Raw genomic sequence first — 15,611 nt, 5'->3', positions numbered from 1 at the left:
TACCATCGGGCACCTCGGAGAAGCTGCGCAGAGCCTGAGCTAAGCCCTCCCTCCCCTTCCTTTTGCAGTAGCACCAGAGACTCTCCAGGGAAAACCTGGTGAAGCAGTGCTGGAAATTGGAAAAGGTGGCATCGGAGGGCTTGTAATGGTGGGGTTTGGGGTCGGCGTCCTCACAGCAGGGGACAATACAGTGCGACTCCTTGCCTGCTCCCGGGGAAGGATCAAAATTCGTGTAAGATTTTTTTCCTTTAGTCCTTTCTCTTTTTGAAGGTGCTTGAAATTCAGACCCTGCTTATCCAGAAAGGCTCTTGGGCACTTGGAGGAGCACGAGAACCGACACGGCACATTTCAAAGCAGGAAAATCTGATTCAGTGAGGGGATTTTTTTTTTTTCCCCCCCCCGTGAACCCACTTAAAATTCATGGAGAGTTTTGTCGGTAAGAACCTGTTTCAATTAACAGACAAAAGGAACTCTCCTCGTTAAGCGTCTCTTTCAATTAGGGTTCGGGAGAATTCCCCTGGCTCCACTTCCTAACGCACGTTCCTCGTGAGCGAGGGTATTCCTGAGGCTTCAAGGGCAAAAAATCCACGCCAGGAAGAGGAACCTACAGAGCACCCCAGCCGTTCAAGGGGGAGCAGCGGCGCAGCCCCGATTACAACCTGGCCTTGGGCTCCTGGAGCTGGCTTCAGTCCCCGAAGCCACGGGGGCGAAGGGCAGGACGCTCCCCGAAACCGGGACGTGACCTTGGCACGCTCGGGAGGTGGTGACGGCTGGTGAGGCTGGTCTGTGACCCCCCCCCCAGGGGTTCCTGGCCCCGAGAGCAGAGGCGCTCTCCCTCGCAGCCCCAAAAATTCAGCGTCTGCGGCAGCGCTGCGCGCACCGACACGCGGCTTCCCCGTCCCTCCGCGGGGAAAGAAAGGCGTTCACGACTGGTTTTGAAGAAAACCCGAGGAAAACGTTAGCTTCATCTCCAGTAAAACCCAAGTGTTAACAGGGCTCTCAGGGTGAAAAATGGCTCTCTCGGAGCCAGACGCTGCGGCCAAAAATAACTTCTCGATGTGAGGACCTGACCGGCTTTACTGGGCGCATCGTTCGCCTCCGTTCCTCCCGTCGTGGTGGCAGAAGAGGCTGAGCCGTGTCCCTGCCCTCCCGAGCTGCCCGTGGCTGCCTGCCCTTTATTTTTTTTAAATCCCACGCCTTTTGGGGCACGGGGATGGGGACAACGATGCCAACGTCCTACACAACGCCGGGCTGTGCCCCTGCCGGTAAGCAGTTTGTTTCCGTCCCCGCGTGTTGTAACTACCGTTTGCTAAGCACTTAAGCAGCCCGTGTGTAATCTGTGCTGAGACGTTCCTCATCTGCCCTTCCGGAGCCGCTCCGATAGCCGGCGGCCAGGCGGCTCGCCACGGCCAAAGCGGGACCGGCTTGGCCAAAACGAGCTCGTTTCGGCCCAAAGCTCCGCGGGGCTGCCAGCGGGAGCCCCTCGCCGGGGACGGGCAGGGGGCCGCACATCTGGGCTGCGTTTGCACCTTGTAATGGTTCTTCCCCCGCCCGGCGCCAGCGCTCCCGGCTCGGAGGTGTTTCCAGACGCAGCCTGGGTCGCTGCCTCCGCCAGCCGGCCGATAAGGGGCAGGCGTAGGTGTGCTAAGGGAGGGTTCTCACGCTGGCTGCCTCGTCCCTGCGGGCTCCCCTGCCTTAAGCTCGTGGTCGTCTCTGGAATAATGCCCCGGCGTTAATGTCGTCTCCAAGGATGCGCTCCGTTCGGTGGTTTCAGATCCGCAGCCCTCTAAATGTTACCGGCAGAGTGAAGGGAGCTCCCTGGAGAGGGATTTTAAACCTCTTCACGGGAATTTGGCTGGCTTCGTGCGTCTGCCGCGGGTCACCCGCTGTCCCCGGGGTGCCAACGGGGCTGTGCGAGACCCCGGGGAGGCGGCGAGCCTGGATGTGCAAAGGGAAGCATGGGAGCAAGCAGAAGCGATCGCGAATTGCTGAGCAACGCAATTTAACGTCGTGCCTCTAAATCCTCGTCCATCCAGGCTTAACCCCGCGGGCTTGCTGACGTGCGGGAGCGCGGCGCTTAGCCGGCCTGCCGGCCCTGCTGCGGGCTCCGGGAGCCCCGGGGCATGTCCCCGTCTCAAAATCTGGGGGGGGGGGGTTGCAAAAGGGAGAAGGGTCCCTGGGGGGACAGGACCCTGCTCTGAGGGAGCCCGGGGTGCCCCTCCGAAGGGCGCTGGCGGGAGCAGGTGGGATGTTTTGGGGACGGCTCTGTGGGTTGTCTGAGTGATGGGGTCTGTGAGCTGCTGGAGACGGGGTCCGGGCACGGGGTCCTTGCCCGTGTGGGTCCGGGGGCTGCCCCGCAGGGAGGTCAGTGCTTGCTCCCTCCCCTGCAGCCCTTCCCGAAGCCGTGCAAGGGAGAGATTTCACCACCCGGCTCCTCTCGGCCACGCCACTCCCTCCGTTGGGAGCTCACGCCCCGTGCCCGGGCTGTGGCTGATTTATCTGCGGCCGGGACTCGTGAACCGCCTCGGTCTTTGCTGCTCGCACCTGTGGCCGGACCCGTGGCACCCGCGATAAATCAGAGGCTGCTGTGGCTGTCTGCTGGGAGCCGTCAGCCCTCCTCTCTCCGCATCCGTTCGCGCTTCCTTGCTTATATTTGGGGGCCGGGGGGGGGGCTGCACCCCTGTGCCCGGGCTGGCCGAGCCCTGCTGAGGACGCTTCGTGTTGGATTTGGGTGGGAGCCGCCTCCGGGCGATGCTTTCAGGATCCATACTCTCCAAGCTGGCTCCGGGGCCGGTGCCTCCTGGCACGGACGCAGCTCCAGGGCTGCCGGCGGGCGCCTGGAGGGGAGCGCCGTGGCATCACGTCTCCCCCCGCGTGCTTCACGCTTTGAGAGCCACCCCACGGCACCCCGTTCCCCCTCCCCCCCCCCCCAGGCAGGAACCCCCCCGTCCCGACCCTCTGTGATGCTGATGCTGTTTGTCAGGCTCCTGGCTTACGAGCACCAGCACTAAGCTGGCAAACCGGGAGCGTGCCGGGCCGGCGTGCGGGGCGCTTCCCTCGTGGGGGAGCGGCTTTCTTCTCCCTGTCCCCTCCTTTTTTGAGTGCTTTAATCCAGAACCCAAAGGGCCGGAGGTGTTTCAGCAGCCCTTCCTCCCGCCGTCCTCTCTGGTTCGGTGCCGGCGTGTGTCCCGGCGGCCCTGCATCCTCCTCCCGTGCTGGGTTGCTCGTGGGGGCTGCAGCTACCAGGAGAAAGAAATCCTGGCGACGAAAAGAAAAATCCTGGCGACCTGCTTGCACGAGGAAAGCCCCGCAGCACCTCCCCGAAGCCTTCGGCGTCCTCCCCACGGGGTTCAGCCCGGCGTGGAACCGCTGCAGCAGGATTCCTGCGGCTCCCGGACCCCCCCCGGGACGCCGGGGTCTGGCTGCGGGGTCGTGCACCGGGCTGCCGGGGGTCCTGGGGGGCTGGGGGCTTGGGCGCGGGGCAGGGCAGAGGAAGGGGTGTCAGTGGTTTTGTTTGTTTTGAAGCTGGGGGGGGGGGGAATGAAGGCGAGCAAACCCTCGCGGGGTATTTTTAGCGGCAGCAGAGCATTTCGGGGCCAGAAGGGAGGCATTCAGCTTGGCGCTCATCTCTGCAGGGTACAGGGAGAGCGGAAAGCCGGCCAGGAGGCAGCTCCGTGCCCGGCGGGTGTCCCCGTGTCCCCCCCCTCAAGGCCAGGCACCAGGGTGGGGACCAGGGGATGGGGAGAGGCGTGGGCTGTGTCTCCGAAGCCTGATTATTCCGCAGCGCCGGGGACCCTCATTCAAAGCTCTCAAAAGAAATTGAAGAAATTGAAGGAGCTCTGACCTCAGGGCGAGGGCTGCCTGGGGGGGTTGGGGCTGGGCACCGGAGGATGTCCCCTGTCCTACATCGGTCCCGATCCCGCAGGAGGGTGACACCGCTTCCCTCAGTGCCCCGTCTGTGGGTGCCCTCGGGACGGCCACGCTGCCCGCGGGCGCTTGGCCCAGCCGGGAGGCGGAAGCTTGTTTTTTTTCCCCAGACCTTTGGGCCTTTTCCTTTCGTTCTCCCGTGCCGCGAGGTTTGGGGAGCGGCACCAGCACCTTGCTGCAGGTGAGGGCAGGGATGACGGGATTACCCCGCGGAGTCGCGGCGTGGAATCCCCGATACTCCTCAGCCGGCCACGTTTAATCCCCTTACTGCCCGGATTGGATTCGTCGGGGCGCTGCTCGCTTGCTCAGCCCTGCCTGGCTGCGCTCCCAGCCTGCTCCCTCGGGGAAGGGGCTCGGCCGGGAGCTGTGCGTGGCCCCCACGCCCCGCCGAGGTGTGCCGCGAGGCGCCGGGCTGCCCTTTGGGGCCGTCTCCGGGCACAGGGCTGAGCCATGCGAGGGGCAGGGGCGAGGGACGGGTCCCTCCTCCGCGGCTGCCACCGCGGTCGGGATGCCAGCGCTCTATTTTTCTCTCCCTCCCAATCCCCGTAACGCCGCGCTTGCACAAACCCCTTCCCGGGGAGCTGAGGGAGCTGGAGCCTGCCCACGGGGAGCTGTGCCCAGGAGCAGGGCTTTGCCTCATCCCCACCACCGCATTTTTTTCTCCTTTCCCCCCGAAGTGCCCTGCCAGAATCAGTATCACCCCCCAAGGCAGCTTCACCTCGGTGCAAGTGGTGTCTACCCATTTTTTTTCTTTTTTAAGCAGCCCTTTTCGCAGAGAAAGGAAAAGAGAAAAATTCCCAAGGTCCCTTTGGCTCCACGTGGACGCTCCCGCTCCCCTTCGCCTTCCCCTCGGCTTTGTCTTGCTGACCTTGGTGGGATCTGCCCGCGGCGCCTGGCTGCCTGCCCTCATCCCTCCCCTGCCACCGGCCGTGCCCGGAGGGGACCTCGGGTCGGGGACGTGTCAGGAAGCTGCGGGGCGAGGAGGGCAGCAGTGTCCCGGCCGGCTGCAGGGGCTGTTTCACCCCCGTTACCAGCCCCGCGGCCCCCACCGTGCCTCCAGCCTCCGTCTCCCGTTGCTTGGGGTCCCGTGAGCCGGGCTGAGCCGACGGGGTCCCGCAGGATCTAAGAGGGGGGCTTGGTTTGTGCCTGCTTTGCTCCTGGAGCAGCCAGGCTCTTGCCGGGTGCCCCGCTGAGCCTGCCGGCGTGGGAGGAGGGGAGCCCGGCCATAAAACGGGGGAGAAAGCGGACACGGGGCGTGCGGAGCTCGGCGTGCGCCCAGGGACCCGACCAGCGCTGGAGCCAGCACAGAATAAAAGGGTGTGGGACCGCTGCGCGTTAGAAGGGCTCAGCCGGGTCCTGGAGCTGGGTGGGGGCTGCTGGGGACCCCCCCGTGCCCCAACCAACACCGGGGCCTCGCAGCCCGCGAGCATCCCGGCACCGCCGCGAGCTCGAGGCGCTCTCTCTGCAAGCCCCGGCACGCCGGCACCTCTCCGAGGGAGCTGCCGGAGCCTCGCGCCCGCGTAAATCAACTCCGAGGCGAGGCGTGGGTCGGCGCTCGCGGCGTCCCCCCCCCCCCCCAGTCCTCTCACCCCCTTCTCTCTTGCAGGGCAGCGCACGGAGCTGCGGGAGCCGGGAGCCCCGGGGAGCCGCCATGGCCGGCCGCCCGCCCAGCGCCGCGCCGAGGCCGCCCGCCGCCCCCTCGCCCCTCTGAGGCCATGGAGCTGCTGCGGGGCCGCGGCCGCGGGGATTTCGGCTGGCCGCGGGGACTCTCGGCGCGTTTGCCATGGTGACATGAAGCGGGCGGCGAGGGACGCCGGGCTGCTGGAGGGGAGAGAGCCTGCGCGCGCACGGGCGCCCTGCTAGAACTTGAATTTATTAGGAGTAGCGTTATTCCGTCGCGTTTTACCTTCTTTTTTCTTTGTGGCGGTGTACGTTTCTTCCCCTCCCCTGGGGCTGGAGAGGGGAGGGGAGCGGGCAGGGGAGGGGGCCCCCACTCGCCCGTGGATGCAAGGATGACTGTGCTGGCGAGGGCCCGCAGGGGTATCCGCCAGGTATCTCCCCAGGTCGTGCTGCTCCTGCTCTTCGCCTTCTGCCTGCTCAGCGTTTTCGTCTCGGCGTATTATTTATATGGGTGGAAAAGGGGCTTGGAGCCCTCCGGGGACGTGCCGGGGCCGGACTGCGATGAACCCAAGGTCGCCCCTTCCCGTTTGCTCCCGCTGAAGGCCCTCAAGGTGGCCGACTCCTCCCGCACGGACCCCCTGGTGCTGGTGTTCGTGGAGAGCCTCTACTCGCAGCTGGGCCAGGAGATCGTGGCCATTTTGGAGTCGAGCCGCTTCAAGTACAGGACAGAGATCGCCCCGGGGAAGGGGGACATGCCCACGCTGACCGACAAGGACCGGGGACGCTTCGCGCTCATCATCTACGAGAACATCCTCAAGTACGTCAACCTGGACGCCTGGAACCGGGAGCTGCTGGACAAGTACTGCGTGGAGTACGGCGTGGGCATCGTCGGCTTCTTCAAGGTACGGGGCCGAGCCGGTGCGGCAGGGGACGGGGCTGGAGGGGAGCCGGCGAGCGTGGCCACGGGGTGTTGGTTTCGGGATGAGTTTGGCCCGAGGCCGTTCCCCTCGCTGCTGCTGTCCTGTCGAGGCGCTGCGGGGGAAATAGCAGGGGATGGGGAGGGTGGGTTTGAGGTGGTTGCAGGTGAGGGAGACGAGAGGGGAAGGACCTGGCATGGGCACAGGGTGAGGGCTGCACGCCTGGGGTGGGCAGGAGCTGCTCCTGGAGGGGAGGCGAGCAGCCTCGTGCCCCCTGCAGAGCCACGCTAGGCGGCGGGGCTGAGCACAGCAGCGGGAAAAATAGAACAGAAAGCATAAAAAGCAAAGCCACGCGGCGCTTGGCTCTTCTTTAAATGCCTTTGTCCCCAGCATCTCCTCTGCCCTGTCTCATCTGGCCCGTCTCTCCCCTGGCAGGCCAACGAGAACAGCCTGCTGAGCGCGCAGCTGAAGGGCTTCCCCCTCTTCCTCCACTCCAACCTGGCGCTGAAGGACTGCAGCATCAACCCCAAGTCTCCCCTGCTGTACATCACGCGCCCCAGCGAGGTGGAGAAGGGCGTGCTGCCCGGCGAGGACTGGACCGTCTTCCAGTCCAACCACTCCACCTACGAGCCCGTCCTCCTGGCCAAGACCAAGTCGGCCGAGTCCATCCCGCACATGAGCGTGGACGCGGCGCTGCACACCACGGTGATGCAGGACCTGGGCCTCCACGACGGCATCCAGAGGGTGCTGTTTGGCAACAACCTCAACTTCTGGCTGCACAAGCTGGTCTTCGTGGACGCCGTCTCCTTCCTGACGGGCAAGAGGCTCTCGCTGCCCCTCGACCGCTACATCCTGGTGGACATCGACGACATCTTCGTGGGCAAGGAGGGCACCCGCATGAAGGTGGAAGATGTCAAGGTGCTGCTGTTAGGTCCTGGCTGGGTGGGCAGGGGCTGTCCCCTGCTGCCTCTGGCTGAGGACCACCTTTGTGCTCTCTCTCTCCCTCCCGCAGGCGCTGTTCGACACGCAGAACGAGCTGCGCACCCACATCCCGAACTTCACCTTCAACTTGGGATACTCAGGGAAATTCTTCCACACAGGTGAGGAGGGCGAGGGCTTTGTGAATCCAGGGAGGGGAGAGGGGCTGCACGACACCACCCCTGCCCAGGCTGTGCTGCGAAGCCAGCGACCTGCCCAGGCAGCCGAGGTCTCTGGGGGCAGCTCCTGTCCAGGAACCTTTCCACTCCCTTGAGAGCACCCCTTGCAGCAGGCCCCCCGTGCTAGGACCCCGTACCCACGTCCTACCTCTGTGTGGGCTGCTCACCGCCCTGTTCCGGGGCTCCCTTTAGCTCCACGTACCCTGGCAGTGACAGCAAGTGTCGTCCCCACAGGTACTGACGCCGAGGACGAAGGCGACGACCTGCTGCTGTCCTACGTGAAGGAGTTCTGGTGGTTCCCGCACATGTGGAGCCACATGCAGCCCCACCTCTTCCACAACCAGTCGGTTCTCGCCGAGCAGATGACCTTAAACAAGAAATTCGCTGTCGTGAGTAAGATGCCGCCGGCGGGGATGCTCGTGGGGCGGGGGACGGGACGGGGCGAGGGGTTGCAAAGAGCTTTTGTAGGCTGAAGAATCCCAGGTGATGGCCTGACCCGCTGTGGTCCCTCGGCTGGGCCGGGGGGGTGTCCCCACGTTGCTCCGCTCCGGCTGTGCGGCTGCAGCTGCGCCCGCCTGGCCAGCACCACTGCCTGCCCTGGGGCGGCGTGAGTGGGAATGCAGAGCTCAAACCTGCAGCGCTACGGAGGGAAGCAGCCGCTTGGGTTTGTGCCTTGGACTTGAACCAAGGCTGAGGTTTCTGTGCGGCGCGGTGTGGTTTGATGTTGCGCTGACGCTGGCCCCTGTGGCATCCCGGAGCGGGGTCAGCGCGGCTGTGTCTGGGAACTCCCTCTGCAGGGCGAGGTGTCGAGGGACTCGCTGGCTTTCGAAGGGCAGGCTCTGACCTTTGGCTTGGTTGGGGATTGTCTGTCTTCTTGGAAAGTCCTTTACAACAGTGACACCAAGTCAGGCTGTGATCAACTGATCTGCTCATGACTGTCTTCAATGCAAATCCAGTAAGGGCAGGCCAAGGGGTAATAAACTGGGTCCTGTGGCCTGAGAGACGGCTCTTCAGGCTAACCCGAATTCATCGTCTGATAATCAGAGGTGCTTAAATAGAGAGAGGGACTGGACCATTTCTGCTTGGACTGAAAGAGATGGGCAGGTGTCAAGCTTAAAATTTCCAAGTTGCTTTGTATCTCCTGCTATAACCCAACGTCGCAGCCCTGTGTGGTTTTGGTGCTCAGTCTCCACTGACGAGCTTTGCTGGTGCCAGCTTCCTTGGTGCCAGCAGAAGTGGCGGAGGTGAGGATGGTCCAGGATGAGCAAGCGTCCACCCAGCGTGTCTGTTCCTCGACCCCCTTTTCTGGAGGCAGCCCTAGTTAAGAGAGGGTGTGTGGGTACAATCCCGCCCTGCTTGCTCTCCAAGGCACGGACGGACCGTCTGCGGCTGGGGAAGGAGGGGAGGTTGGTTTGAGCCGGGGGGCTGTGGTTCTGGGATCTCCCTGGTCACCCGGTCCCCGATCTGTTCCCTGCAGGAGCACGGCATCCCCACCGACATGGGGTACGCGGTGGCCCCCCACCACTCGGGTGTCTACCCCGTCCACGTGCAGTTGTACGAAGCCTGGAAGCAGGTTTGGTCCATCAAGGTCACGAGCACGGAGGAGTACCCCCACCTGAAACCTGCTCGCTATCGTCGTGGCTTCATCCACAACGGCATCATGGTAGGTGGCCGGTGTATCTCCGATGCTTCTCGCCTCTGCCTCCACCACCAAAATCTTGCAGTGTGGTTTCTGGGCTACTTCAGCCCCAGCCGGAGGAGACGGATAATTTGTGGGGCTCTGTCCCCCTCCACATTTGCTAGCCCTGCACAGGGGAAGTTCCTGTGAGGGCACTTTGTGGCTTCTCCACCTGTCCATCTCCATCCCTTGTGGGTAGCAGAATTCAAGTCAAGGGAGAGGCGGTGGAGCTGACCCTGACCTCTGGGGGATCGAGGATCCCTTTTGTAGTTTGGGAGGAGGAAGGGGATCCAGCCCCGGACTCCAGGAGGAGGCCATGTGGCTGTTTCCTTGCCCTGGCTCCTCCACCTGCTCCATACAGGTCTTTCCCCCACCCCAGGTCCTCCCCCGGCAAACCTGCGGCCTCTTCACGCACACCATCTTCTACAACGAATACCCCGGGGGCTCCAGTGAGCTGGACAAAATCATCAATGGGGGCGAACTGTTCCTGACGGTGCTCCTCAACCCCGTGAGTACTGGCTGTCTGGGGACAGTGGCTTGTTGCGCAGGGCCACCCCTGCTCTAAGGCAGTGTCCCCAACGATCCCAGCCCGAGCGGGGCATCCTGCCTTTTGTGCAGGGTGGGTGAGGCTCTGCCAACCCCTGCTGCATCCCCTCCTCTTCAGATCAGCATCTTCATGACCCATTTGTCCAACTACGGCAACGACCGCCTGGGCTTGTACACCTTCAAGCACCTGGTCCGCTTCCTCAACTCCTGGACCAACCTGAAGCTGCAGACGCTGCCGCCTGTGCAGCTGGCACAGAAATACTTCCAGATCTTCGCCGAGGAGAAGGATCCGTTGTGGCAGGTACGCCCTGCGCGAAGGGAATGGGGAGCAGCCCGGTTTGTTGCCCCAGAGAGAGGGAAATGGGGAAGAGCTGCCCTGATCTGTGCGGGAGGCTGGGCTGAATGGCCTCCTCAGCTTCCTCCCAACCTGCCTTTTCCTGTGATCCCATGGGTACGTTATTTTTTTCCACTTCTTTGTGGTTCTGTGGGCAGTGCCAGGGCAGAATTTGCCCCCCAGACGTGGAAATAACCCCAGTCCTTTGCCCTGCCTGCAGTGTGGCCTCCCTGCACATCCGCTCTGGCAGCAGAGCAGCGGTGTAGGGTCCGTCCAGGCTGCCCCGTCTCTCACCCTCCTCCTCCTCCGTGTTTCAGGATCCCTGTGAGGACAAGCGGCACAAAGACATTTGGTCCAAAGAAAAGACCTGTGACCGATTCCCAAAGCTGCTCATCATCGGGCCTCAAAAAACAGGTACTTCCCTCTACCCCCCGGGCTGTGTGCATGTCGAGAGGCGTGCCGGGTTCCCTGCACCCCACGGCGAGCTCCGCTCAGCCCTGCCGACCCGAAGCAAAGCAGGGAGGGAGCTCTGGCCCAAGTCAGCTCTAGTTTTCTCTGTCTGAAGGAACAACTGCCCTTTATCTCTTCTTGGGGATGCACCCGGACCTGAGCAGCAACTACCCCAGCTCAGAGACCTTCGAGGAGATTCAGTTCTTCAACGGGCACAACTATCACAAGGGCATTGACTGGTAGGTCTGCCCGTGGTTCCCTGCCCCGGGGGCAGAGCTGGCAGTGCCGGTCCCTCTGGGAGCAGGAGCATCGTGGCCCGAGGGTTTCCCATCACCCTCACAGCCGCTGGGCTCCTGGCTGAGGGGCTGGGGGGAGCCTGGCTGCTGCAAGGTGGGATGGATCCCACGCGGCTCTGCCCCTTGCAGGGACGTGCTCATGCCAGCACCAGCTCTGCCTGGTGGTCAGGGACTGAAACCTACAAAGGGGTGTGCTTGGGGACATGTCACCGCGCCGGTCTGCCTGCCTCACGCCGTGCCTTCCCCCAGGTACATGGAGTTCTTCCCCATCCCCTCCAACACCACCTCCGATTTCTACTTTGAAAAAAGTGCCAACTACTTTGACTCAGAAGTTGCTCCCCGGCGAGCTGCGGCCCTGCTGTCCAAGGCCAAAGTCATCACGATCCTCATCAACCCTGCAGACCGAGCCTACTCCTGGTACCAGGTGAGCCGCCTGCCCCGCCTCGTCCCCAGCTCCCCAGTGGGTTGGGAGCTTCCCTCTCCCAGCCTGGTGTGGGACGTGGGGTGGCTCTGGGATCCCTGATTTTTGGCACCGAGCTGAGCAAGAAGCTCAAGGGTGGTGAACGAGGAGCTGCAGCGCTTCGTGGGCAGCCTGGGATTTGGGTCCCGTGGGTGTCTGCTCTTGGCTGCCCCGGGAACAAACCCATCTTGCTCGTGTTTGACAGCACCAGCGAGCCCACGACGACCCGGTAGCCCTGAAGTACACCTTCCACGAGGTGATCACGGCCGGGTCTGAGGCTGCTGCGAAACTCCGGACCCTGCAGAACCGCTGCCTGGTGCCGGGCTGGTACGCCACGCACATCGAGCGCTGGCTCAACAGCTTCCACGCCAACCAGGTAGGGACGGCAGCCGCGGCACGCCGCTCACCCCACCAGCGTCACTGCAGCACTGGCGCAGGACAAAAATAGCAAGCCAAGCCGTTCCTGGCTTCGAGCTGCCCTCAAGGGTAATCAGGGCTAGATCCTGACCCTGCTGTGACCTGCACGGGGAGGGAGAGTGCTGCTGGCGGCGTACGGGCCACATCGGGCGATTCCGCTCAGCTCCTGAATGATTTTTCCATCATCGTTCAACCTTATAAAGCCTATTAGTTGTCTGGTTCTGGCGTAATTGCTGTAATGTAATCCTGGCTGGCTGTGGGTTGGACAGCCCTCAGCTGAGGCTCTCATGTTGTCCTGGATAGATCCTGGCTCTGACTTTCATTTGCGTTTAATTTTCCAGCAGCCAAGGTGAGTGAACACTTGGACATGTTCACCCTTGGCATTCAAAAGGGGACGCCGCGCAGACTCGTGGCAAAGTTGGCTCTGAGGTGGCAAAACACTCAGAGAAGGCGTTGTTATGCCTCAGGAGAGCAGGGCTGGGAGCCAGCGGGAGGTGCAAACCTCACAGCCCTGCCTTCTTCCTCGCAGATTCTTGTCCTGGACGGCAAGCTGCTCCGAACAGAACCTGCCAAAGTGATGGAAACGGTCCAGAAATTCCTCGGGGTGTCCAACTTCATCGATTACCACAAAACCCTGGCGTAAGTCCCACCCTGAGCTTTCCCTTCTTCGGCCTGGAGAGGGATCCTGCTGTTCCCCAGGGCACAGAGCAGGGCGTTGCTCTTGTAACTGCGGGGAAACGGGAGCACAGACCCGTCCCGGGGCAGCACCCGGCCCCTGGGAGCTCGGAGCAGAGCTGCCACTGGTTTTGGTGCAAGCAGGACCACCCCACTTGGCTTTTTTTACCCCCCCACTGCAGAGGGGATGGCGCTGTCACCCTGGACAGCCCAGTTCTGGGCTCCTGGCAGCTGAGAGCTGAGCTCAGGGTTGCGTCTGCCCCACTTGTGTTGATGATCCTGGTGGCCTAGGTGCCCGTGCTGAGCCCTGGCTTCTCACGCTGCTGCTGGAAACCTGCCTTTGGTGCTCCCCATTTGGCACCTCCATGGGTGTCACCCCACTCCGAGCCTTCCAGACACTGAAGTCCACCACAGGAAGCAGAAGCCTTCAGAGCTTCTAGAAAAAAAAGAATGATTTACCTCTGAGCTGGTCTGGCCGGGATGTGTGGCCACCCCGAGCGTGGGCCAAGGTTCTGTGGGTGTCCAGGGCTGAAGGGCACAGAAAATAGCGGCCAAAAGCCCACGGAGCCCCCGTGCTTCCTCGCAGCGGGGCAGTGGGAGTAATAATGAACGTTGTCCGGCTGCTTGTTGCGTGGCTGTGTGGGAAACCTGCTGTGCAAGCTGGTCGTTAATGGGATGTTAGCTGGGCTGCTAATTAAAACTGAGGCTCCGGAGCAGCAGCTGGGCAGCGGGGCTTGCCAGCCAGCCTCCTCGCGTGCCCCGGGGAAGGCTCTGGGTGGAGGCCGGGGCAGGGTGCCCTGGGTGAGGCAGAGCTCTCCGTTTGCAGGTTTGACCCAAAGAAAGGATTCTGGTGTCAGCTCCTGGAAGGAGGGAAAACCAAATGCTTGGGGAAGAGCAAAGGGAGGAAGTACCCCGAGATGGATTCGGATGTGAGTATGCAGAAAGCCTCCCGGGACGGTGGTTTTGCTGGTGCTGTGTCCTAGACACAGAGTACGGGTGGGAGCTGGGACGGGGCAGGGCTGTGCTGGGCGGTGGGGTCGGGTCTGGGTGCGTCATCCTGTCTCGTTAACCCTCCTCTTCGTTCTCCTCCCCTTGCAGTCGCGAGCCTTCCTGCGGGACTATTACAGGGACCATAACATCGAGCTCTCCAAGCTCCTGTACAAAATGGGGCAGACGCTGCCCACCTGGCTGCGGGAGGAGCTGCAGAGCACCAGGTAGCTGCCGCCCCCAGCACCGACACGTCCCTGAGCAATATCCAGCTGCGGCCTTCGAGGGGACGCCCGGAGCCCCCCGCAGCCACCAAGCAGGGCGGCTGCACCGAAGGCTGCCTGGGCACTGGGCTCCTGTCCCAGCACTGCGACCTCTCCGCCTGCCCCGCATCCGTTTTCTTTTCTTTTTCCTCCTTTTCAATTCCTGGGCCCGTTGGTGAGGTCCTTTCGTGTCCCGCTCTGATGGGAGAAACTGGGAATTGGCCCAAATTCCCCCTTTCTCTGCCCAAAGCAGGCCCTGAGTCCCCTGGGCCTGCGAGCGGCGTCGGAGCTGTTCTGCGCCTCCTCGGCAGATGATGGAGGAGCAACTCCGGGCGTGCTGGAGGTGCCTGGTGCTGAGCTGGAGCGGAGGAGAGGAGCTGGTGGGGAGCCGACACACGAAGTGACCCTGCCCCTAACGGCAGGAAACGGGAGTTTGCTGGATTCCCCCCAAACCCCAGCTCTAAAATCGGGAAGAAAAGCGTCGTTTTGTTTCAAAGACTCGGATGCCGTTTCCTTGGTCGTCCTCGTTCGTTTTCAGTCTCCACCTCTTCCCGGTCCGTGAGCGGTGCGGTGGGACGGCTGTGGAGCAGAAGAAGGGGCCGGGGTGCTCGCAGCCCCTGCCCTGTGGTGGTTCCTGTGGTACAGCCCCGAGCGGCCTCCGACCTGCGCGGGGCCTCGGCATGAGGCAGACTTTGAGATAACTTCAGTCGGAAGGATGCTGAGGACTTCGAACCTCTTGAATATTAAAAGCTAAAGTATTTTAATAATGTCGGGGCGTGGGGGGGGAGGGCTCGTTTCGTTCTCATTTTGCAGGGGATCGTTTTAATTCGGTGCCAGAATTTGTACCTGAACCCCGAGGGTTTTACGTGGTCTCTTTGGCTGTTACACGCGACGTGGACAAAGGTGTGTGTGGGGGGGGTGGAACTGGGGCAGGTTTCCCACCCGGAGACGTGTCTTTGTAGTGCAGTGGTGACGTACAGGAGCTGCGGCCCCACTCCTGCCTCTCCCTCACCCCCTCCCCGTGTTTCCTGGGTGTTTGCTGCCACCTTTCATCGGCGGGGCTTGCCGGCACGTCCCCGGCCCTGTCCCTGGCCGCCCAGGCTGTGTGTGTGTGTGTGTGAGCGTAGCAGTGCCAACTCTGAGCCATACCGGGTTGCTGTGGGGAAGGGCCCCGCTTTCCTCGTGGATGCTCTGGGATCCGTGTGCCAAAAGCTCGGGAAGGGAGCGGATGGGGCTGGGGGGGGGGGGGGGGGACTTTGGTGCTGTGCAGCCCGGCGCTGCCTGGGCTTGGGGTGCAGCGATGGGCACCCCCTTCCCGCAGGGACCAGGGGGCCGTGTGCCCCCCCCCGGCAGCCGCAGCATCACCGGAGGAGCAGCTGAAGGTACGGGAGATGGGGAGGGGGAAGGACGCGTGCTTTCTCCAGCCCCGGGGACGTTTGGGGTCCCGAGGATGAGGTCGGGGTGCCCCTGGCTGTCCCCTTGCGGCTGGGGACCCGAGCCAGCCCCCGCCGTGCCCAGCACCCAGCAAAGTCCGGGCAGTGAGGGGAGAGCGGCAGAACCGTGGGGCTCTTCCCCCCCGTTTCACTTTCTGGACGATGGAGCCCCGCTCCCCGTGGGGCTTCCACCCTTTTATTTCTGCATGAACCTCTGTAGGGCCGGGGGCCGCCCTGCCCCTCTGCCCCCCTCGGCTCCGTCCGAGCCCATCCCCGGGGTTGCGTTCAGAGCGTCCCAGTCACTGATGTGAGGTCCTGTTGAACTAACTGCTAATAAAACGGGGTTCGCTGGTTTTAGCTGCTGGTTTTGCCTGTTTTCCTGCTCTTCTGGCTGGAAGGAGACATCCTGCCCCGCTGCGCCCTGCTCCGTCGCTGCCCTGGGTGAGGGCAG

At 63.0% G+C, this 15,611-nt stretch overlaps 1 protein-coding gene across 1 annotated transcript; it reads left to right on the top strand.

Annotated features, from left to right (window-relative positions):
• The first annotated feature begins 5,838 nt into the window (after nt 1-5,838).
• Nucleotides 5,839-14,491, top strand: NDST1 (N-deacetylase and N-sulfotransferase 1). Its single transcript, XM_035338810.1, has 14 exons — nt 5,839-6,449; nt 6,900-7,382; nt 7,477-7,564; nt 7,856-8,010; nt 9,099-9,284; nt 9,679-9,807; nt 9,964-10,146; nt 10,497-10,593; nt 10,745-10,868; nt 11,175-11,349; nt 11,591-11,761; nt 12,332-12,441; nt 13,304-13,406; nt 13,576-14,491. Exons 1-14 carry the CDS (start codon nt 5,940-5,942, stop codon nt 13,693-13,695), a joined length of 2,634 nt encoding a protein of 877 aa, XP_035194701.1. The 5' UTR covers nt 5,839-5,939; the 3' UTR covers nt 13,696-14,491.
• The last annotated feature ends 1,120 nt before the right edge of the window (nt 14,492-15,611 follow it).

The sequence above is a fragment of the Oxyura jamaicensis genome, chromosome 13 (genome assembly GCF_011077185.1).
Source record: "Oxyura jamaicensis isolate SHBP4307 breed ruddy duck chromosome 13, BPBGC_Ojam_1.0, whole genome shotgun sequence".
Lineage (NCBI taxonomy): Eukaryota > Metazoa > Chordata > Aves > Anseriformes > Anatidae > Oxyura > Oxyura jamaicensis.
The sequence above is the reverse complement of the archived record's forward strand: the minus strand, read 5'-3'. Positions and strand labels throughout refer to the sequence as shown.